Source organism: Dysidea avara, chromosome 10 (assembly GCF_963678975.1).
Source record: "Dysidea avara chromosome 10, odDysAvar1.4, whole genome shotgun sequence".
Taxonomy (NCBI): Eukaryota; Metazoa; Porifera; class Demospongiae; order Dictyoceratida; family Dysideidae; genus Dysidea; species Dysidea avara.
The window spans coordinates 23257768-23283034 of NC_089281.1; the positions used below are offsets into that span (position 1 = coordinate 23257768).

At 37.4% G+C, this 25267-nt stretch overlaps 1 protein-coding gene across 1 annotated transcript; it reads right to left on the minus strand.

Moving 5' to 3' along the window:
- Nucleotides 1–666: 666 nt before the first annotated feature.
- Nucleotides 667–11934, minus strand: LOC136268590 (uncharacterized). Its single transcript, XM_066063966.1, has 15 exons — nt 11772–11934; nt 11585–11623; nt 11324–11515; nt 10032–10259; nt 7977–8057; nt 6205–6446; nt 6064–6154; nt 5627–5821; nt 5128–5567; nt 4655–4760; nt 4175–4338; nt 4004–4082; nt 2391–2525; nt 1203–1367; nt 667–1149 (listed from the first exon to the last, which is right to left on the minus strand). The coding sequence occupies exons 1-15, from the start codon at nt 11794–11796 to the stop codon at nt 851–853; spliced, it is 2481 nt and encodes an 826-aa protein (XP_065920038.1). The 5' UTR covers nt 11797–11934; the 3' UTR covers nt 667–850.
- Between the last annotated feature and the right edge of the window lie 13333 nt (nt 11935–25267).

Consider the following 25267-nt stretch of genomic DNA (forward strand, 5'->3'; position numbering starts at 1 on the left):
TATGTTGTTATACTCTCAGCTTGCACCAACACCAAACTACTTCCTTGTAACCAATCCCCAAGCATTTATAGAGCTGCCATTTCAATACATACTGTAGCTCATGCACCAAACATGGTCACAAACATATTTTAACCATAATCTTCCACTGCATGGATATGTTTTTTCAAAGCATATAGCGGCTGATTACTGGTGTCTACTTCAAATGCTTGATTGCACTTTTGATCACACACACACACTGAGTTTGGCCATTGACAAGCAGATTTAGAGAACAATGGGACTCACTGATACACAGTTGGACTGTTGTTGCATTGCATAGTATGCAGCTCATATTATTCACTGGACTAGTAGTAGTATCATTTTTGCTACTCCTTTGTATATCAAGCCAGGAGTATATCATTGTGACTGTTAGTAACAGGTGGGGTACAATGGGGCAAATGATCAACTGATTTACATGTATGATTCTGCCAAAAGAACGTAACAACATCTACTCCTTGGCTTAGTGGAATGTTGGACTAAGGAGATGCCTTAATGTTGTTGAGTTTGGATTGTGGTCTATATCCATGATGAAAGCACTGTAACACAATTTGGGAGGACAAACAATCTGCTATTTGTGGAATTGTTTACAAGCACGTACACTATACCCTATTGTTGCAGAGTGGAAAAAGATAGGAGATACTCATGCGTGGTATATCATAAAATTCTTACTGCATGTACTGCCATGTAATGTATAAACATTATAAATATGTACATTTGGTTCTACCACATGACTATATATAGCTTCTGTAAATTACTAAATACTGTTTTATGCACAAAATGTTCCAGCATGAACTTATAGATTAGTGGAAAAGAATTAGTAAAACAGAAGCAATGCAAGCAACAAGGTTGCGAAAAGGATGGAGTACGACATACTGCAGAAGAAAGCACCGCCATTTCCTCCACTGTCATCAGTGGTATCAGCAGGCTCGAGGGTAGTGGCAACTGTCATGAAATTAATGATGGGATCACCTCCCTCATCACCGTCTGTTTGGCGTCGACGTCTCTTGCTAGCAGCACCACCTTGGTTGATTTCTCGAGCAACTCTACTAGCTTCTGAAGCACAGTTTTGTCCATCAAAGTCCTGGGCAGCTTCATACAAAAGTTCAATATCACCTGTAATAAAGCAATGTTTAGTGAATGTTTCTTGCACTAACTGAGTGGTATACCAGTTGAAGCACGCTGAGCTATAAGGTTGCACTTGCCACTGCTGTCTCTAATCACATCTGTATCAGCCAATTCATCTGCTAGACCATCTGAAGTTGCCACTTCATCAAAGGTGTCAGCATATGTTTCAAGACCTTCTTCATCAATGCCTACACTAACTCCACCACCTATGGAATTTGAATATAATACAAGGCAACTAGGAAAAATATTAATAATATTATATCAACAGCTACACATTAATAAAAGTTATTGTAGGGTAGGCATTTGCCAGTTAAGTTGTGTCCTAAATAACTGAGTACAGCCATTGTAGTAGAAAGCCAGAACAAGTATACAACATAAGTTCTTTGTATTAAAAATCTTTGTGGGTAATTTTTTTGAAAGACCGTAGCAATTTATTGGAAGCATTTTGGGTTGCACTGAAGGTATCTAACCGATACTGCCAAGGCATTGTGAGGCTGGTTTCTGGTCAACATTTTTTTTTGTGAGAAACTGCGATCCCATACTACTCTACTGTATAATAGTGATAGATCAATGGATACTACTATATAAGCATAGAGTCAAGGACAGGAATTTTCTTTATACTGTGCTGTAGTAGGCTGTCAGAAACTGTTGGGGAGCAAAATGTTGCTGCTTTGTAGCTTACCAAGTATATGACCACAGCAATATGAAACACGATTGGCTACTGACTGGGATCTGAGTCTTGTAGATACCTTGTTTTATCTTGATAGCAATGAGCTGTGGTCTAAATTTCATAAAGCACAGGGTTCTATATTGTATAGATCTTGTGATAACAATCACTATACTCAGTCACAACACAAGGCTTTCAGCTGTAGTTTACTACATGCCACAGAACTCTCTATCCATATGCCAATATTAACATTTAGAGCTGCTGAATTAAAGACAATAAGATTGTGGTAAAACAAGGTTACATATGAAATTTTTTGCCAGGAGTGGTATATACATGTTCATAGAGATTTGTGAATGTTCCAATGCAGGTCAAGTAGTAACCAGTGAGTCCTGCCATGGAGTGTACATTTGGCTTGCCAATAGAGACAGTCTTAATGCATATTAAATTCTCTGTGATAATGAATGAATCTTATTTGAGCACATCATAACTGATATATCAACACAAATAAAGGTATACATATACACATATCAAATAATTATAAACAGCAAACAAAGCACTTTACCACAAATAGGACAGCAGCCATCAGACGGTTGCACCATATTGGTACAGTTTGGTCGCTGCACACATCGATCACTATTAAGTACTCTCTGACAATGGTCTACAACAGTTTCACCAGCCATGGGACTCAGGCATTCACCTACAAAATTATACAGTTTCATAAGAGCAACTAAGTGATAGCATGAGCAAAATAAAACAGTTAAAGACTATATGCATTGTTTTGACATAAAGAAACATAATTGTAGAGATGTACTAATTCTAGCACTATTGTCAGGACTAATACTGCTAGTATCAGAGTTAACTATTATATTGCTGCTAAGTACCAATTATATTAGCTCATCGTGTACAAAAGTAAAATAGCTACCATATGTACTAGCCACTTACTAGGTTGGGGAATGGTATCTGTAAGTATCAGGGTTATTACTATTTTCTATGTTATAGCTTTCCTATGAAATGCTTGCCAGAGAAAACAAGTTGATGTTGTGCTATATACCTCTAAAAACCAGGCGCCATGCAGCTATCTAATTCATCTGGAATTAACCATAGATAGTATATGCTACTATGAATTAACCGACTATGTAACGATAGGGTAGTTTTTGGTTGTACAATAATATTATTAGCTAATTCTCGAATTTGGTAATTAATGAAATTTTCGTAATTCGTTCAATTACGTTGCTATGCACTGCTAAGGAAGCGCTTGTTAAACAAACCGCTTTTACCAACATATTATACACAGAAGTATCTTCTAAACTGTTTTATAGTTTGACTATTGTGTTTTTCCCACAAATTCTCTCGACAAAGCCTCATAGCTGCTCTTCATTTTCATTCGCATACGTAAGGGATATGCCCCCTTTCAACTCGAAGCGATAGGCTATTCCTGGTAGTGTATGAGGCCTGCACCATTGTTTTTCAGTTGTTAAACACCTGAAAACCTCAACGGGAAGGTAGTTTACAAAGCCTGAGAAAAGTCGCCACAACCGTATTTCAGTCCACCGAAAAGAAACAAAGTTCACCTGTGCAGAAGTTTAATACAGAATTCATTTTGCTTTTACTTTTTACGTAAAATCTGTTTTTATCATTTTAACGATTTTGCTCACGTGGGTATGTATGGACAAACATAGATAGGTAGGTAGATAGGTACACACACACACACACACACACACACACACACACACACACACACACACACACACACACACACACACACACACACACACACACACACACACACACACACACTTTTACGAAAACCATTTCAGTAAACCAGGTGGGCGCGCACCTGGTTTAAAAATTATAATTTACACAATTTATATACTCTAACACAACACAGTAAAAAAAAAACTCTAATAGAGCAATCAGTTTTGTCATGACTGCAGCATTTTTCTGTGAACTACAACAGCTCTTCTCACACCAAAACCATATTAGACTAAACAATGTTACTAATAAGTAGCTCCTCAATACTATTGGTATATCAGTACTTGTACTTGCAGAATTTAGGTAAATACTGTGTGTACTTAAAGTATTTATAAAAAGTGCCAAGTGTTCTACACACTGGCATCAAAGTTGCATATGTCATTGCTTTAATATCTGGTTGGAATTACAAGCAGTTTCACTCACCTTCATAATCTAAACGTATTTCAGGTTGTACCCTAAGATCACAGATTGTTGAGTAGGTGACACCATCAGTTCCACACACCTATGTGGCATGACACAGTAGTACAAAGGATCACAAATGAATAATGGAGACTTAATTCAGCACACTGTACATTCCACACACTGTACACTTACAGGGTTATCAGGACAGTCTGTGCGATTGCAAGGACCAGAAAATCGTACTTGACTGTTGCTTTGTTGTAACAGATGACAGACACTAGGATAGGTACGGCCATTTTTGCCACATATTTGTGCCGAAGCATCTGTCGTGATTGGACATCTTAGCCGACTGGTATTGACTGCAAGATATGACATACATGGTCTGCTGATGCAAGATATTCACTTTGATATTTTTTAACACTATCATACAGTTACTACTACTACTACTCCATACTGCAAGCTGACAAACTCTACTTAATGCTTTAGCAATTGGATGCAATAAAGAACATGACACCTACATATTAAATGGGAAGTGAAAATATATTGGCAATTTGGCATAGAATGGCAGATGCTACAATATACCAACCACTTCTCAAAGCCATAAAATGGGAAATGACAAATTGTTTCTTTGACAATGTTATGGGTGCACAAGTACATAGATGTGAAGTGACTTACCACAAGCTCTTAAGTTATCTCCATCACAGCTCCTTCTAGTGGAACAGGATGCTGCCAGTGGAACACAACGCAATCCTTCCTCACAAGGATAAAGGTCACAAGCCCTCTGTAAAAAATAGATTAAACTAAGACTGCACCTATCACACAATGTCCACACAGTATACTAGAAACCTAAGTTTGTATTACGATTGAAATGTACATAATACAACAATAGTACCACTGTATAGTAGGTTTTACTGTGGGGGAAGTTTCATGGATTGGATGCTTTCTGCAAAGAAATTTCCACCTTGAAATTTGCAGCTTGACATTGTTAAGTATTGATGCATAAAAACATCCTATAGAAGCAAAAGTTGTCCCACTAAAAATTTTGGTGGAAATCTGCAAAAATTTTCTTACTCAGAAAAAATCCAACAATATGGAATTATGAACTGTTTAGCATTAGGTTATAAAACATGTCATAACAAATTACGTACCTGCTGTGAACATGCTCCTGGTATAATGTTAAGTCCTACAAACCCATCTGCAAGTGCAGCACATTTGCTGGGATATGTGCGCAGGTTGGTAGCACACACTGGTAAATTAGGCATCTTGCCACAACCATCATCATCATCGTCATCATCATCATCATCATCATCACCATCACAGTCACGGTTGGTGCACCTCACTCTGCCATTCAAGCACCTACAAGTATTACAATCATCTTCGTAGCTCTCCCCATGCTCAAATATTCCTTCAGCCACTTCACATGATCGAGTGCCAGTGACAGCACTATATGGGCAGTCAACTCTGCGACAGAAATTGAATTGTCCATTACTGCAGTGACAACGTTGACACAAATCCCCTTCAACTGTGATGCCATCATCATCGTGATCAATGTTGAAATTACGACCATTAATCCTTAGTCGACAGGATGCTGCACAACATCAGAGTACATATACAGTGCATAATGATATTCTAATCTGTATACCATACCAAATTTATTGCAGTTGACATTATCAGGCCTTGTCACCCTTGACCCAGAGATTTCAGATCCATTATTAGGGAATACACACCAACGCTCCGTGCGGTTAAACTGTCGCAACTTGTAAGTTCCATCATCGTCGTCACATTTTAACACAATACCAGACGTATCTCCAATCGGACGACCACCATTTTCAAAACATGGACCTAAAGATACAAAACCAAGGCCAGGTAGTAGAAGCCACATTACTAAAAACATTACACTTTCAGGTAGTATTGGCTGGGTAAAGTTCCGTGGACTATTTTATATTTTAACTGCTTTGTAAAATTGGACTCAACTCATTATGCAGTAAAACTGAATATTATAATTATTAGCCTAAAGCATGTTTTCATAAGTATGGTATATACATTAACAGATAGTAAATGTAAAACTATCAATGGTTGCCTGCCTGTTTGGTTTTGACATCTGTAGACTATATCATCATCATCTTCAGATCTCCTACATACTTGATCATCTGCACATTCTATGCCTTTAATATCCTAAAACAATTAAATAATGCGTTTAAGAATACTTTCACAATTTAGTCAACCTTCATCCCATCAAGTGCCAAAAGATCCCGTCGAAAGCTATCCTCATCATTGTCATCGTCATCATCATCATCATCATCATCATCATCGTCATTGTCATCATCACCCTTGTCATCATCATCATCGTCATCATCATCATTGTCATCATCGTCGTCGTCATCATCATCGTCGTCATCGTCGTCATCATCATCATCATCATCATAGAAATCTTCAGGGATGCACAGACCACCATCTTCTATGTCCACTAAAAGATTGTACAACAGGTTGCACTATTGTGCCAAAATTTACTGTAGGCAACCTCAGTAATGCATAACCACTCATAATCCTTTTTCCCTATCTCTGCCTACACCACTTTTTGAAATGCTTGTATCAAAATTAGAAGTCATTTGCTCTTAGCTATTACTGTTTATTAATTTAGTTCAGACAGAGCATTAGGAATAAATAATTAGAAATGTAAGTCAGAGTCGGAAAAAATTCAACAAAACTATATTTGACTATAGAACAATTATTTAGGTCAATTATGACTTCACTGATTGTTCTATCAAATGGTGATATTCAGATTTTAAAAGTACAGTGGGACTTATTAATAGTTGTTAATGGTTTCAAACTATCTCTTAAGACATACATAGAAAATCAGGATATCTTGATAATCAAGAGGCTACCGGTTAGTCCCTACTGGTTAGTCACTTGGTGTCCATAATACACAAAGTGATCATGCTAAAGTCAAACTAGCTGGACAAGTTCCTATGTCTCAGATTTGTGCTATAAATTTTTCATCATTTCTGGACATGACTAAAATGAGAAACGGACTTGCAAATGGACCACAATTAGCCACAAGGAATCAGTATATCAAACGTGCTACAATGACAGTAAATAGCTTCAAGGCTTTTTCATCATTTCTGAACATAGCTTCAAGGCTTGCTTGAGCCGATATTAAACTCTGCACTCACAAACGGTCTGTTTTTGCTCAAGTAAAGCACACCGGCTCATCACATTACAAAAAGTTGAGATAGGCTTTGAAGTTAGACAACATTGTAGTCCATCGGCTGGTATACGTTGGGTACTACAATAGAATTGGTGTCACATTGTAGGATGATTTTAGCCTTGTTTACAGCACTGACAATTTTGCTTATCACTTGCATTAATAAAAAAAGACTAGTTTTAAGTGCAGAGCTTGGTATCAGCTTCAGCATGCTTCATAATCATGCTCAAAGGCCTGTGCAAGACATACTGTAAAAAATTCATGTTTTAGGCTTGTCTGATCTAGTCTGTTTGTGAGTCCATTTTCCATGTTTTAGTCAAGTCCCATTAGGCCAACACTTGTTTCCAGCATACCACTTTGCCCTACTGCATTGGTAATTATTAAGATGTTTTTGTGGTCATCTGTTATGCTATGAAAAATCTTACAATCCTATGACACATCCATTGCAACTAAGTCTGTTGTTTTGACACTAGTTAGCTGGTGGATGGTATATTGTAATTTTAAATTAACTGTCTGCTCTCACTGCCTGATTGAACAAGGAATCTCATTATGTCGGTCTTACATAGATCAACATGTAGCATGATGTCATTCTATATACTACCGTATAACAAGGAAAATAGTCTACATTGTTGTTGTTGTCATCTGTGTATCTCTTTATTCACCACCATTACGCCCTTAATTGTTTTGCGTACTTGCAAAAAAATGGGAACAATTCATTGAAAAAGTTGTTAAAGTTGTCCTATTCATACCAGATCAACTACTCATGAGGAAGATATGCATATATGTTTTTACCTTCTTCACACTCCAAACGTCCAAATCCTCCACTAGAAACACACATTTCAGTAGGACCACAGTTACATCGCTCTTCCATACCTGCATAATAATTAATTTGATTAATCTCATATTGTATTTTACATAATATTACAAACAGTGGACCCTCGATTATCTGAATCCCAATGTGTCTCAGGCAATGGTAAAAGTGTTGGATAAGTGAATAGTTTGGATAATTAAAGCCCATACATTTTTTATACAAAGCTCTGCTTAAATACTCTAACAGAACATACACCTGTACTCAAAATACTTTAAGGTTACGGGTGATGCGCAATAATGGTTGGTAGGTGTTAGTGAGAAGGTTGTTAACTTTAAAGCGTTGTATAGCCACGTGATAATAGCGGAGGAATCATACAAAGTGAGTGTTAATAATTTACTGCGGAAGGTAGTCAAGCATAAAATTAAGTCCCCCAATATGGTTGACAGGGCCGCCCACAGGGGGGGGCAACTGGGGCATTTTGCCCTGGGCCCCAGCCTGAAAGGGGCCCCAGGAGGCCCCATGAAGGGCCCCCTGAATACCTGTTTAAAAGATCGATATACTCTAATAGAGCAGTCAGATCTAAATACTCTAATAGAGCAGTAACAGTATTCTTCAGAGGAGCAGTGTAGCAAGCTTATAGATAAGGAGATATGGTTGGTGATGGGTAGTTATTGCAGGTTGTGACCTTTTTTTTTTTTTTGGTCTTCACCTTACAACTTGGGTGAAGGGCCCCACTTTAACTCTTTGCCCTGGGCCCCTTAATTTCTCTGGGCGGCCCTGATGGTTGAACCAGCGTTTAGCGCTACTGCTTAATGTGGTTATTATTCATCAAAAATAGCAGCTGTCAGCCAATTAGCACTAATCTTTTATGGCAGTGTCAATGGGTGGTTATATTATCTAGGTCCTGTCGTGGAGACTTTGTGGGAAAACTGACTAGAGGCTGGTTAGTTATCGTATCTTTCAAGGATAATGGCGATTAGTTCTGCTACGGAAATACCGCGAGTGCACTGCAGTGCTGTTACAATCGGATAACAACTCAATTCGTTCGTGAGGACCTAGAAATCACTAAGTAATAGCTTATTAATGCTGAATATCATGGTCTGGCTTCCCATGAAACCTGGTTTTTGATGAATAGCAACTCAACAGTTTCGCTGTTTAGTGCCTGCATTTCTGTACAAGCGCATCCCTTGTTGAGTGTATCGCCGCTTTTGGTATTTCTTGTACGTTAATATACCATGTTACTTTAGTGTGTTCTTCCGTGCAAAACGGTTAAAACAGAACTATAAGCAAAGCGCCTACAAAATTATTTAATGGGTAACCCGTAACCTTAATAAAACAATCATTTCCAATTGAGGGTACGGATAAATGAGGGTTGAATAACCAAGGGTTTCTACTGTATTATCATCCAGGAGCATGTCAAATTGTATAGAAATGTGGGTAGCGTGCTAAAGATTTCTTTTACTGGTTATCATGTTTATAATGGGATTGTCTCTAGTTTTCGTGCTATACTTTATACATTTGAAATCATGATTGCAAAAAGCTTCTTGTACTCTTCTTTGTATGTAACACTACATAATGAGAGGAACATAGTTGAAAGCTGGCTATAACCAATTGGTATGTATGTGTTTGTGTGTATGTACACCATAAATGTCATTTTTCATTCTATTATTGTTTAATTTTCAGAGAGCAGTAGTTCTACAAATATTTAATTCTTAGAAAAATACTAATTATGCTGCAGCATAGTTACTAAACTTTTACATGAGAACTCTGGCATGTTCACTACTACATGTGAAATCATGCTGCAGAAATGTCTAACTGTTGAACCACAGTTGGAATGGCATATCACGATCGATTATGAGATTGCTACGCATATGTGGAGAGTAGCTTTAGAACCCGGTAGCTTACTAGTGAAATAATGATGCAAAAGATCAATTGTTTTTAGGAAAAGTGATGCTAGTTTTTGGATGATAGTTTTGGGTAGAAAAGTCCAAACTTTTTGTATAATAATACGTATAGCGTAGAATCATTAAACTAACCAGCACATTCTGATATGCACTGCAAGCATGTTTCATTCTCCTCTGGCCTTCTGACACAATTACTTCCACCACACTTATCAATGACATCATCCAAGTCAGGACAATCGTCATCATCATCATCATTACCAGTGTCTGTGTCACCACCATCGCCAGTGTCCCCATCGCCACCATCACCTGTGTCACCATCACCGCCATCAGTGTCACTTCCATCATCATCATCATAATCAGCTATATAGTATGTTGAATGCCAATCAACTTATACATACATATATATATACAGTATTATACACGTAGCTATTTATTATAGTTTATTGAACCAAAGTAGATAGCCAAGTAGAACACTCCTATAGTTAATTATGTATTTCCTAGTGCTGATAGAGATTAACAGTTCTCAGCATTATAGCCAATAGCTTTTTTTCAAGTAATTAAGAAAACCAGGAAGTTACACCAGCTGGCAAAATGCCCTTGAGTATATATATAGAAGGTGGTTTTAACTAAGAATATACACTGGAACCTATAAGTATCATCACCTGCACCTCAAGCCTCAAACCTAAACAAAACATAATCTAGACATACACACACACACACATACACATGCACGCACGCATACACACACACATACACGCACGCATACACACACACATACACGCACGCACACACACACACACACACACACACACACACACACACACACACACACACACACACACACACACACACACACACACACACACACACACACTCACACACCCATGCATGCACGCACGCACGCACACACTCACTCATGCACACATACACACACAGTTACCTGTAAACAATTAGGTGTAATGAATACATCTATTAGGTAGAACCTATTTGGTAATGGAATGTAAGCTCCCACACAAGTACACATATGCATGTATCCTTTATAGGAAACACAGTAGGTTTTTAGAAGTGTGCTCCACCATATATATTTTTTCTGCAGTTTAGGTAAATTTCTGACTCCCTGATGCACAGGTTTTCTAGTGGGGAGTAATAAAATAATCACCGCTGAGGTGACCTATTATTGCATATGCATGGGTCAAGAGGTGCATGGGGACCAACAAAGGATGAAGCTTACCATTGTGAAGGTTTTATTCATCAAAATATACTACATGTATAGACCTTTTCAATACCCTCAGTTGCATCCGATCATGTTACTAGTCAAATGATTCGTCAGCATGTGTTCCTAGCTACATGTATGCATAGACTTCTGGTCGGGTGCTAGCTGGCTAGTTTTGCAAGTAGCTATATGTATAAGACAGCTAACTTACGATCACAGGATATTTCAGCCCTTGTGCGGAATCGAGTCCCTATCCTGTCTCCAGTTATTTTGTCAACGCAAAAACACTGTGTGTCAGTTATACACTGTTCTTCTTCAAACTCATCTCCATCACAGCGTAGGAAAGAATACTCCTCTATTTGTTGTAATTCAGGACAGGTTGGTCTTCCAGTATCTGAAGTATCTGCAAGTATAACAATGTGCATAGATCAGTATAGCCACAAACACTATACACATGTCCCGGCATGCATACCTTGAGTTTGGCATGTAGAAATAAATGCCGTAACACAAGCTGCAGGATGATAAAAACATACGCAATAAACATCAATCTCGCTGAAACTACCGTATCATAGCTATAGGCGGCCAAACCCGCCGGGGGGGGTAGAGGCTGCTACGGCCATGCGACAGCAATTCCTGACTGACAATACTACACGACTTACTAATTATTAACACCAGATTCTTCATTTTCTTGAATGGTTAAACCAATCAGTGGCAGCACCCTCGTCAACTATAACGAGTCAGTGTTGATTCACAGTGGCGTATCTGTGTGCTCTATTTATATATACGTAGTCTAGCTAGCTTGACTACGAAACTACGTCACAACCACGCCTCAGTCTAGTCTTTTTGCCATTTAATCAGTGGCGTAGGAAGCACGGGTGCTGGAGCACCCCCACAAATTGTCTGCGCGCGCCGCAAAGTAATTAAATGAATCACGTGATCAGACAAAAGGAGATTCTACGATGACGATTACTTCGACGATTCCGATGTTGCAGAGCTCGCCACTGGCTAGCTGTTTAACACTAGTGCGATTATTTGTGATTCAGAAGAAGCATAGAAAACGATAGATTCACAATCCAACACGATGTTATGTGTCTCCCACGTGCAGAGATGAATAGGATTGGATTACAAGATTCCAATTAACATATTCCAGTATAAAGTTTACGGAAGTGACGAAGGCGAAGGTGATGACACCGCTAGTAGCAGTAATATTGAATAAGAAGGTGTGTCCTTGTGTGTCAGTACCCAAGTACGTGTTGGGTGTACCCCTCCTTCCTGTTTATTGATGGTAGCTGTTACAGTTACAACAACAGAGAGATCGATCCTTCTGCTATGTACTTATAAATGTTTGCAGTTTTTATTACCTGCTCAATGTTTTATTGATGAAAAATTTTATATTAAAATTGACCATGTTAACCTTCATGTAAATAGTGGGGCATAATTTCCAAACTATCCCAATTTTTAATTCAACAAAGACCAGAAACAGAAATACCACTTGTAAACCTTTTTTCAACATTTTCATTTCCGGATGAGTGTCAGTGCTGGGGTTGGCACGAGCACATTTTTGGGGCACACATTTTAGCTACATCTTTTGATGTATATTCATGATAGTTAATATAACATCTCGTCTTCCACTTTGACAGCAATTTCTAATGTTTTGTGTTTTTTGTACCATTAGCTGTATTTGTTGGTCACAAATTCCTTGAGCTTAGCAGGATATCAGGATAGGTCAAAGTCTGTAATCTACTTTAAAAATGGTCCACCAAACCATGCAACTGTTGTGGGCAGCAAAAATTAAGTCAGAGGTGTTATAAACATGGTTACTAAGCATCTGTTGCAAAGGTGTCAAAATCATTCTCACACTAGCTTAGTAACACTTGCTTAGCAATGGTTGCTAGGCAAGCTATTAAAACCAAACTTGTACACAAAACTAGTGGCATACATTAATGATTTTGTCCTTCATAAGTGATTCTGCTGATATGTAGTGTCAGGCTTGGTCAGTAAAAGAAACATTTCACGAGAGTAACATAATACTTAACCTATTTTTTAAATGAAATTGAGACCTGAATGAATTTGAAAGTAACCAAATTATGGCTAAGGAGCTTATAGCTTTGTATACATTGATGTATGTACACAGAATCCAAATTCTTCATGGCATATCAGGGTTGCAATATTATTATGGCTTACTTACATGTATACAAACTACATGGAGGTGTGCATTACTGTACAATGATCATGTAGTGTGAATAGTCCACAAATTATTTACTATAGCTAATACTACTATCCAGAATGTACGTAAATATGAACATACAGTTCTTGCAAAAGATTAAACTTGATGTGCCAATTGTCTATGGCTTTGGCTATTCACATGTACAAGGTTGTTGAGCCAGTTTCAATTGTTCACAATGATGGCCTTTCAGAGTTAGCAACTTTAGACTGTTAAGAATGTTTGTAACAATGGTGGTGGAACTGTATACCTGACACTGGACCATTATGAGAATGAGCTTGTAAACACTAATCTGTGCATGTATATGAAGTGACCAAATGACTGCATTATATTTTGAAATTGGTCACACCATTGCAAAATTGCATTCAGCTTTTCCTATGTAATTGCTGAAACCTTTGGATTACAGTAAAATCACGGCAGTTATCAACTCCCAAGTCTGCTAATGATCCAGAAGACAGAAAAAATACTGCAACATGATCTAGATTTGTTAGTGAAGTGGAGCCACAAATGGTAAATGGTATTAAATCTGATAGAGTATGTCCATTGAAGAGTTGCCAACAAACACAATTATTGTATCCCTACTTGCATACTATGAAGTAAAGTAAAAATAAGCAATCTGGCTTACAGCTAGCTTGTGTGGGTGCAAAACTAGTTGACAACATAGACATAATAAAAGATCTACCTGCCATAATGGTGTAAGTTGCCCTCAAAGAAATTTATTGTAATCTTTTTGTTGAAACACTCTAGTACCATCTGATCAGTAAAAAACTTGTCACGATTTTCCAAGTACCTGTGTACTTCAGTAGCATTATATACATTGCAATCTACTAACAGAAAAGTTTCAATTCACATGCATAACTGTGGAGTGATGTCTAATTTTGCCAGTTCATTCTGCCACTTAATATCTTGTCCACTCCTTTACTTCGTGTATATTAGTATCATTGTTTAACTATGATATCATCAAAAAATATTGTGTCAATTAGCTGTGTATGCCTCACAGGATCGTCATGATTTTCATTTTTTCATTTCACTGGAAGCCATGCTGCTATTTACGAATCAGGTTGTGTGCATCTAGCTGAGAAAAGACAGTAGGAAAGAACAACAACACCAATTTGGCATAACTGGGCATCCAACCTGGAACCTCTCAATTACCAGGCCAATACTCTATGCACTTGGCTATGCTGCCTCTCTCTCATACACACACACACACACACACACACACACACACACACACACACACACACACACACACACACACACACACACACACACACACACACACACACACACACACACACACACACACACACACACACACACACACACACACACACGGCACACATGTGCATACGCACGCAGCATGCACACACACACACACACTTCTCTCCTTGACCAGCATAACACATTCAGTGTAAACTCTTAGAGTATATAATTATGTTGTTTACACTAAGCAAGAAACTTTACTCACATTACTCCAATCCACCCAACTATTTAAAAGGGGACCTGGTGTCTTGGTTTCAACTGGGGGAAGTAGCCCACCCAGCTGTAACATTAATGGGTACCTGGAGAAGCAAATACCAACTGTCCATGTCTCACATAGTAGGTGAAGGTCCAGGTGGGACTTTGGGTGCCCACACCTTCACCTGTGAGACATGGCACAGCCTCCTGTGGGTTACTAGTCCTGCCCCAGGAGGCACTGACTCGTAGCACCTGAGTAGTGCACAGGTATCCCAGTGCTGGTTCACTAAGCATAGGCATGACCATGCTAGCACAGCAGCTGAAAGCTTTGCTTTGTGTGTGTGTGTGTGTGTGTGTGTGTGTGTGTGCGCGTGCGTGCATGCTAGGAAGTTTAAGTCCATCTTCTGAAAACCAAACACTACTCCAAGTTATGTATGTATATTGTTTGTAACGTCTGCTTGTCATGTGATATCTTTTGTACTATTAGTTGTTTGAAGTTGGACACCATGCAGATAAATGCTCCATACTGCTGGAAACAGAGCTATAGATACAGTTATAATGCTATTCATTTGTTGAATGCATTTTGATTATTCACTACCCAATAGTCTACATAAATGCAGTTAAAACATTATTGTGGATGATCAGCACTAGTATCAGTAACCTATAGCTATACTTACAAAATACATTCAGCTAGCAGGCTACACAGAATCCTTAATTTTGAATGCGTAAAATAGGTTTTGTATTACTTGATGTCTGTCTTTTGTGATGTCACTTGCAATAGCTGATCTGCCTAAAAGAAATAGACACACACACATACACTGCATGTGTCACATCAATATAAACATACATCTTTACGCACATCAACTAAAATCTCTCTTTGTGTTTGTGGTCCAGCTACAGTATATATATACTCATCATTATTTAAGCTGAAATTTTATTGTACTTGCTTAGTACACAATGACTAAAATGTGTACAGTGAATGTGATGCGTATATGTAGATCAGTGTATATACTTAGTTATGTGAGTGTTTGTACTTATATGATTACACAATGTGTTGTTCGGTTAATGTTCCATGCACAAATACTTATATGTGACTACTACTTCAGTTTTAGACATACACTGTGGAAGCTTTTATCTAACAAGACTATATTAAGGCTCAAGGCCTCAAACAGTGAGGGCTGCATGATACTTGATTCTTGAATAGTATAGAATTCTGACAAAAACTACTACATGTGACACCAAGTATGATTATAGCTAAACTATATATCGGATTTCATTTAACTATATAGGTGTACTGCTCCCACAGAATCAAATACTGTTACATCACCATAATTTATACCAATTCCCTGTTGGTAAAAGAAAATAGATCTAGATAACCACGTTGTGTAGTAATTAGAGCACTTATAGTGTACAGATGCTCGGCACTATGCATTTTGTATGTGCGTATTTGTCCCTGTATGCATAGTTCCTTCCATTTTCACACACTTATACATACATACACACATGCGCATCACACAGTGACACACACACAAACACAAGGCTACATACACTTGCTTGCTTGCTCTGTTGCTGTTAAATGGTTAATAAGCCAATACAATGGAAACTAGACATCCATCGTGTTCTACACTGGCACGTGAAATGTTAGGCCTCCTTTATTACTGAATCATTCAAGTTTCACAGTATATGGCCCCTTGTGCATGTGAGCAGGTTTACATTCAGAAACACATTTGTAGCTCTTTTACCAGATTCTCATCTGAACACACACTACACTGATACACATGCATACACAGACACACACACATACACAGACACACACACGTATTGGAGAGGAACATGACAGGCATGCCAAGTCTTGTATATAGATGAAAGTTATGTATGTAACTCGATATTGCAAATACTCCTCACTCACTACATGAGACAAGGACAGTTGAATATTTACTTTCCCAGACAGGTCACCAGGCATCCATTCACAGTTGGGTAGACTGGACGAATGTGAGTAATGTTTTTGATAGCAGCAATCAGATAAAACTGAACAATTACCAAGCCAATGCTTCAAATATATTTAACTACTCACACAATTATATATACTTATAGTAGATATAATGGATCACAGAAAGAAGTCTATACTCATTAGTATTATGTCATGTTCATAGGAGTCATTCTCCTAATATGGTCACAGCACATTTGGCAAACCAAATGACATTAGTGTAAGATGAACTGTTTACATACTTTCTGCATGACTGGGTTGCACACTTTCCTTAACAGACATTATGGATCAAAAATATGGTAAGGGATTATGTGTCAAAGGCATACCATATGATATTGGTAGCATGCTAAGAAGTTGAATAAAATATCACCACAGTGTCTACCACAAAACAAGATTTCATTACAGAGTTGGTAGGGCCAATGGCATTCAGAACAACAGAATCATTCACAGTGGTGAGTACATTATAGTCAGTTCATGTTCACTGCCAAAACTAGTATCAAGGTAACAAACATTTGTTCACTTTCAATATGGTTTTGTACTGGGGCAAAGCTTACTATACTATATATACCTGAATAATTGTAAAACCATGCTCTCTCATATCATGGTGCCTTTTGATTTGCAGTTTCAGCATTTAAAGGACTTCATAGTACAGTGCTCTGCTGAAGTTTGGGCAGACGGCCTATGTGACAATAGTTGTCAATAAAAGAAGGGCTCATCTGAATGCAAACATCTACAGTTTGTTAGTATGTACATGCGTTTGTGTGTATGTAGAGTGTACATGCGTGTGTTTGTGTGTGTGTGTGCATACATGCATGCATGTTAGTGCTTGTACCATGTGTAGTTAAAGCATATATCATGTATATAGTGAGTGAAACCTAACATCTGTTATTCTCAGAATCCGTGCTCAATGTCTCGGTAGTCAAATGACTGCTGACTATATCATTGTAAAGGCCTATGCCTATACTTATCTATGTAAACTTGCATTAAAGTGTCTTTGAATACATTTTTTAGAGAAGCCATGTCAGTCTCTCCCATACACAAACATTTACTATACAATAGGGCCCATAATGATGGTGTCCTAACAAAGTAGGCATCCAGTAAAAGCACAAATAGAGGGTTTGGTAGATGAAAACTAAACAAGACCCAGTAACTATGGTTGCATCACTATAGAGATCAATCAGTGTCATCAATACAAATTTTATTAAGCAATAGGGAGAAATTATACACTAAATCATTTGTAGTATTTCAAACCCTAATATGGATGTGCAGCCTTTATCAAATCACATGTTCATAGGCTTCATTTAGATTCCTAAAATCAGGACACCTTGTTATATAATAAGAATAAGAACATTCAACAGTGTTCAGAATACTTACCATATGTCACAATATAAAACACATAAATTATAGTATTAGTATCTGAAAAGCTGTCCTCCTGACTGTCATGCAACCCTTTGGTGTCCCAATTATCTGCACGTATCAGTGTGGTTTTCACATTGAACAAGGTGATAATCATCTAAACTTCTAATAGCGATTGCTTGTCATATACAGCATGCTGTGGCTAAATGTAAAGGGTATACATGTATAGCAGCAATATACTTACTGGAATTCTGTTGGTACATGGCAGACCACATGTAAACATCTTTATCATTCAACTAACACATTCCTATATAAAGCAATTTTTATTTGAATATTAAAAGAATGTGTACAAGTGAAAAGGGGGTGAAAATAATTAAGTATATTACAAAAAGAGCTAGGGGAAAATCTATAGCTAATTCACAACAGTGAATTAAACACAAAAATGCAAAAGCAAACAAAAATAAACTTATTTAAAAAGGAAACGTCACCACCAACACCTGATTTTTATTATAGTTAGTTTTTGATATTTAATACTGTGGGTATCTGATGGTTTTTGTTTTGCAAACCATCAGATATCTGCAGTACACATTTCTAGATAAACTTTGCAGGCTGTGACACCCCATATATTTCTCACATTCATATGTAGTGACATGAATGTGATGCATTAATTGCAACTGTACATGGTTTGACTATTTACTCACATTAAAATCATTCAACTACTTCAGCATGAGGACACATGCAGAATAAACCAGACACACTTAGTCAAAGTCCCAACTAAAGTATCCATGCCATCAGTATTAGGCGGACTGCATAACTCATTATCAAAATATACAATTGTATGGATATATACCTGGACTGAAATAAGGAATGGATCAGTGGGACATGTTATAGTGCCAACATCAAGACACACGGTAGTGTGTCGTGCGGCCCAAGAAGCCGGCGCGCAACACCCGTGAGTATATTGACAGGATGAAAGAAAATGCAATTTTCGCACCTCCGTAGCTCTGTGCTGCCTTGATGAAACAAGACGATTTTGGCTGTGGACGCGCCCGCCAACTTCAGTACTCTACATTCCAAATTTGAGCAAAATCGCTTCAAGCGTTCCCGAGATATTCGACTTCAAAAGTTGGCTTAGTTTCTTAGTTTTTTTTCTTCTGCTTATTTTTCTTCCTTTTTTCGCACACTTACAAAAACTGCCATAAAACGCGAATGCATTATCCGATTGCCTTGAAATTTGGCACACAGAAAGGGGGTATAAAGGTGCATCTTGGTACCAAGTTTGGCAGTAAACAGTCAAGGAGTTATTAGCGATTATTCGTGAAAAATAACACCAATATGTTGTCACGCCTACAGGGTAATCCGTGTATGGGAAGAAGCTGAAAATCGGTGCGTGGATAGGTTAACTATTGAACCTCAAACGTTTTGTGGTTTGAAAGAAATCGAGCTAAAAACCACGAAGATACAGCGAAAAGACCCAACAGTGTGTAGCAATTATGCAATCGAGATTTATAGCTAATAAAAAAAACGACCACTTGCCACGCCTACCGGAAAAACCGCTTGGAGTAATGCTTTGAAAATCGCTGTACAGATGGAGTAATCATCTTAGAAAGGTTCTTCAATGATGTAGAAGAATCAGACTTAAAGCCACAGAGTTATAACACAAAATCCAACTTAGTGTAGGAAGTGCAAGATTGAGATACTCTAATAGAGCAGTCACCCTGTAGAGAGATCAGCTACAAAAAAATAACCCAGTAGAAATATGTGTTGGAAACAAATCACCATGTAGAGAGATCAGTTAGGAACAAGTCATCAGTAGGGAGTTCAGCTAGAAACAAGTCACCCTGTAGAGAGATCAGCTACAAACAAGTTACCCTATATACAAACAAATCACCCAGTAGAAATATGTGCTGGAAACAAATCACCATGTAGAGAGATCAGTTAGGAACAAGTCACCCAGTAGAGAGTAGAGAGTTCATCTAGAAACGAGTCACCCTGTAGAGAGATCAGCTACAAACAAATCACACTGTAGAAGGATCAGCTGGAAACAAGTCACTCTGTAGAGATATCAGCTAGAAACAAGTCACCCTATAGAGAGAAACAAATCATCCTGTAGAAATATGTGCTAGAAACAGGTCACCATGTAGAGAGTTCAGCTAGAAACAAGTCACACTGAAAAGAGTTCAAACTACAAACAATGCGAGTTTCAGCTACAGTTCAGTTATGTAAGAAATCGCCTTATTACATGTGATATCATTCAGTGTACAAATATTTAATCAGAAAAAAAGGTATACACATATTTGCTTCTGGCTTTTGTTCCACAATTCCTGCAGTGAAGAAAAAAACAAGTTAAAAGGAAGCACCAAAGCCAGCTGATGGCCGGCTTTGTGGCTTGCAATACAAAAAGAAGTGATATCTAAACCAAAACAGCCAAGTTGTAAAAAAGAGTGCGGTCCCCACCCTGGCCTTTTTGGGGGCCGCACTCTTTTTTACAGCTTGGCTGTTTTGGTTTAGATATATAATAATATCACTTCAAATTGAATTAGTTGTTATCACTGTACATGTCTACATGACTTTATAGCTTAGTACTGTAGATACTTGTCACTATTCAGCTAAATGTGCATTGTTGCTTTTAAATGAAAACCCTTTAAAGCTGTTGTATCCTAACTACTGTTTTGTTTTTAAGGTGAACCCTCTACAGAGCTACAGTAGAGAGAACTTTTAACTATCTGTCAAATGATTGTTCTATTAGAGTATTTTATTGATAAGTGAGTAGTTCAGTAAACATTGCTCAGCTTACAAATGTATTGACCTTTTATTTTAAATTTACAAACACCTTCACCTACATTATAGTTCAAACAATCGACTCTCTGCTGTATGTACAAAATGGAATGTGTGGCAAAAAGTGCTCTGATATGATAGTAAGAAATGAATGGCATCATATCTAGAATCAGTTTAGACACTGCATTGCAGTGAACCAGAACCTGTAGGCACACATTGCTATAGATAGGTGGAGTTTGTGAATAAATTTCTCACTAGGGGAATTTAAAGTTTGCTATTTCAGAGAGGTATCTTATATACAGGTGACTGCTTAGACAAGTTCCACTGTATCAGGTAAATTTCATTATAAATTTTGTTAAGAATAGTATTTTACTTGTGAAAATTTAATATACGTATGCGTAACAGTTGGTATTTATAGTTTATTGATATAGTTTTTAGTAGAGTTTCCACAGTCACTGCACATCTCAAGGTGATACTTTATCCATAAATAAGCTGTGAAAAAGAGGAGGCCTTCAAAAAATTGTGTGGTTCATATAGAACATGTACTCTAATACAGTGCTCAGTTTTGTACATATATGCTCAGAAGTAACAAGAATGCTTTTAGTTGCTCCTATAGAGCTGCTTGGCTGTACATTTCTATAGATTCGAAATATAGTTATATTAGCTATTAAAGTAGAATTTGAAGCCAAGTGCTGTGTATTTAATTTCTTAGCAAAGTAATTGTTGTACAGAGTTATGCTCATCCTGAGGGAAACAACATGTGTGGAACAATTTAAACCTCACAGAGTGGTCTTGCAGCTTAGCATCAACACTTCTTACTCCTTGTCATACTGAAGACTACCTGTCAGTCAAGGTGAAGGCTTGGATGGTTCAACCTAATTCTACAATGGATGTCATAGAAATTCATCTTCAATAGATTTGCCATTGTGCCCATCCTTCTCACCATTTAGTGGCTCACGCTTCTGTATTGTTAAGATTGACTTGTACATGACAGTGTCAAGTAGCAAACTTGACTGAGCTGTTTAAACCCAACAATATTATAATATGAAGCACAGGCAGTCTTTCCAACCCAACTAACTGTGTTTGGGAATAACATGCACTTAATTATTTCAGGGAGATAACATGCTATTATAAATTATAAAATGATATCTAGTATAATTATTATACATGTCAGATGGGCTCCCAACACCCAGCAGATTTTTGGAACATAATTGTAACAAGATTCATATCTGGTGCTATTCCTGTGTGGAGCATCACCGCAGGATTCCCCTTTGATCTGGGATGCCAGATACATAATATCCGTGGCCACAGTATTTACTACTTATGTTTTACAGTATAAGAACATGTCATAATAGTAATCTAGATTATAGCTACCCCTTGCAGAGTTGTACAGTAATGTTTAAAAACAACCTAAATTGAATGAACCACATGCAAGGATGTTACAGAATGTAAATAAATGTCTACAACAGCTGAGCCATGCAGTTACAACAGCTAATATCACTATCAACTATTAATCAAACGTTACTAAATGTTTACCACGCTTAGTATTATGCCTATGCACCATGCACAACCAACTTCCTCTTACTCATTTAGTTTAGTGTAGCATTAGTGTTGACTATGGAGCAGAGTGTACCTTACCAAGTCTTCTCTTGTATACAATAGTGGATGTAATTGAATAAACAACAGAGTCAGTGAAATAATGCAATATTATAAGAGGTAAAATTCATAAATATTATATACTACATATCTATGCTAACATCAAAAAGATTACTTATGGATATGTGTTTATTTACCAATTTTTCTAAAACACATATGCTGAAAAAGGTACGGCTTTCAAAAAACTTTTTTTGAAGGCTGCATGCACCCTTTATTGTACTGTACAGCTTAGCTAATTTTGCATGGACTATAACACTGGCTAGTGTCAAGTAGCAAACCTGACTCAACTGTTATAAAATAAAATAAATGAAACATTAATGACTCTTACCAGCCCAACTCATGTATTTGGGAATAACACTTAATGGATTCAGAGGAATATAATGCCATTATGAACTGTAAAATGATATTTAGTATACATGCCAGTGGAATGTGTTACAAACACACAAGTTGTATACAGGGGTGGATCCAGATTTTTAAAAAGGGGGGTTCCACTTTGGAATAGCAACTTCAGCCTAGCTGTAGGTAGCGATTCCGGAATTCCGTAAATTTTGCATAAAATTTTCTCCGTGAATCTTCCATTGGAGAGTTGGCACAATCAATTCGCTGCCGTACGAGTGATTGATCAAACAATTGGATCATTTTTAGGGTTTCTGGGGGCAAGGAATACGATGGTGCAGTTAGTTTTCTGCTACAAATATGTCTGTGTGTAGTTTTATGCCAATTATAAGATTATTTTGCAATATAGCCACCACAATGTAATGTTCTCTTTGCAAGAAACGACCTAGCACATGTTAGTTACACCAAAGTGAGCATTTTTGTACATGTAGTTTTCAATATTACTATGCTAAAAGTTAGCAAATTTGCACCACAAATAGCTCATCTCTTTGGTGCACCATTTTGGTAGCTGTCAAGGAACTGTACATTAAGAGAAAAAATAATCATATAAGCAGCTATAAATCAACAGTACACCTCCTTGCTTTGCATGCACATTGTATTTTTGAGTGGAGGTGACTGCTACAGAGTGGTTGAACTTCACCATATGTATGCTGCTTTGCCTTCCGCAAGATCCTAAATGCATACAACTATTTAGTGGCTTTCTATGGAGGTGACCTTTATTCAGAGGGTCTTACAAGTAAGGTTACACTGTGGTCCATGTATTAAGGTATTGATAACAGAAAACAGAAGTTCAAAATGTTATTGCAAAGCTCAGTTATAAGCATTCATTCAATTGTGCCATTTTTGGGACTATTTTCAATGGAAAGATACAGAGAAAATTTTGCCTATTTTCCAGGACAAAACTGCTTATAACTCCACCATCCTATGATGGACTTTTAAAAACTAAGTGTTTATGAGATCCTTAGGGAGTACTGCACAAGGCTATGCTAAATAAAAACTATTTCCATTAATTTTAAAATTCTTCCGGAATCGCTACTGTAGGTTGAAGACCAAAAAAAAAAAAAAAAAGGTCATCACCTACTCACAATAGCTGTCCCTCACCATAAATGCCCTCACCAACTATACCTCCTTATTTATAACTAGATACATAGCTTGTTACACTGCTCTTCAAAAGACTACAGTGACTGTTCTATTAGAGTATCTCGATTTGACTGCTCTATTAGAGTATCTCGAGTAAGACAGGCTCTCTCAAAAGGGGGGTTCCATGGAACCCTTTGAACCCCCCCTGGATCCGCCCCTGGTATATCTATATATTCCATCACCCTGTCCCATCAGATTTTGGGAATATAAATTGTAACAAGATATATGTAGCTACTTATCTGGTGCCATGTAGCTACTTGTAACAAGCCTGTGAAATATGACACACATAACAGGGGCAAAGTAAAATTTATCTTGAAAAGGCTATCCAAATTCTGGCTATACATTACTATGCAGCAGTATTTTAGTACGTACTATAATCCAGTTGTCTTACCTACGTACTAATCTACAAACCATGCACTCTTTCTCTAGCTTATTTGATTCAGTGGTGTAGTAGTGTGTACAATGGATCTTACCAATTATTCCTCATCACATATATATATATATATATATATATAAAAACAACAAGCTCATGTATCATTGAGGCACATCTTTATGTTATTATTATATTTTGTTGGCACATATTTCATTCCATCGGCTGACACTCTTAAATTCACAACTTTCTACTCTGCTTTTTCAAGGCTAGACCCTTGTTTCACAGCTTGGCTGTTTTATATAGAAATGTTTCACTTCTCTTTTATTTCAAGACCTTACAGCCAGCCTATTGGAGCTTACTGATATATCAATTTATTAACTATATATCAAACTAGGAACCTGGTATTTAAAGCCTACACTGTGTAGCAAGGAGTCACATTAAAATTTGGTTTTCATCTGTCTTTATATCTTTTCTGCAAAGACATAACAGAGTGATTCAACTACGTAAGTTAAATATGTTACATTATTTTATGTATATGTAAGCATAAGTGGATTGAGGAGGCCAAGGGTCGTTTATCCCCTCCACCTTCTCTTGCCCTCTTTGGATTTATAGGACAATATTGACATCAAATACAGGCTGGGAATTATTCACATTATATTGAAGTACAGAAAACTAATAATGAGTAGATATAAGACAACAGTTATAACTTTATTTGTATAAACTGTACTTATGATGAAGCAAAGAAGTTTGTCAAGAGTGAGATACTCTATTAGAACATTCACCACAC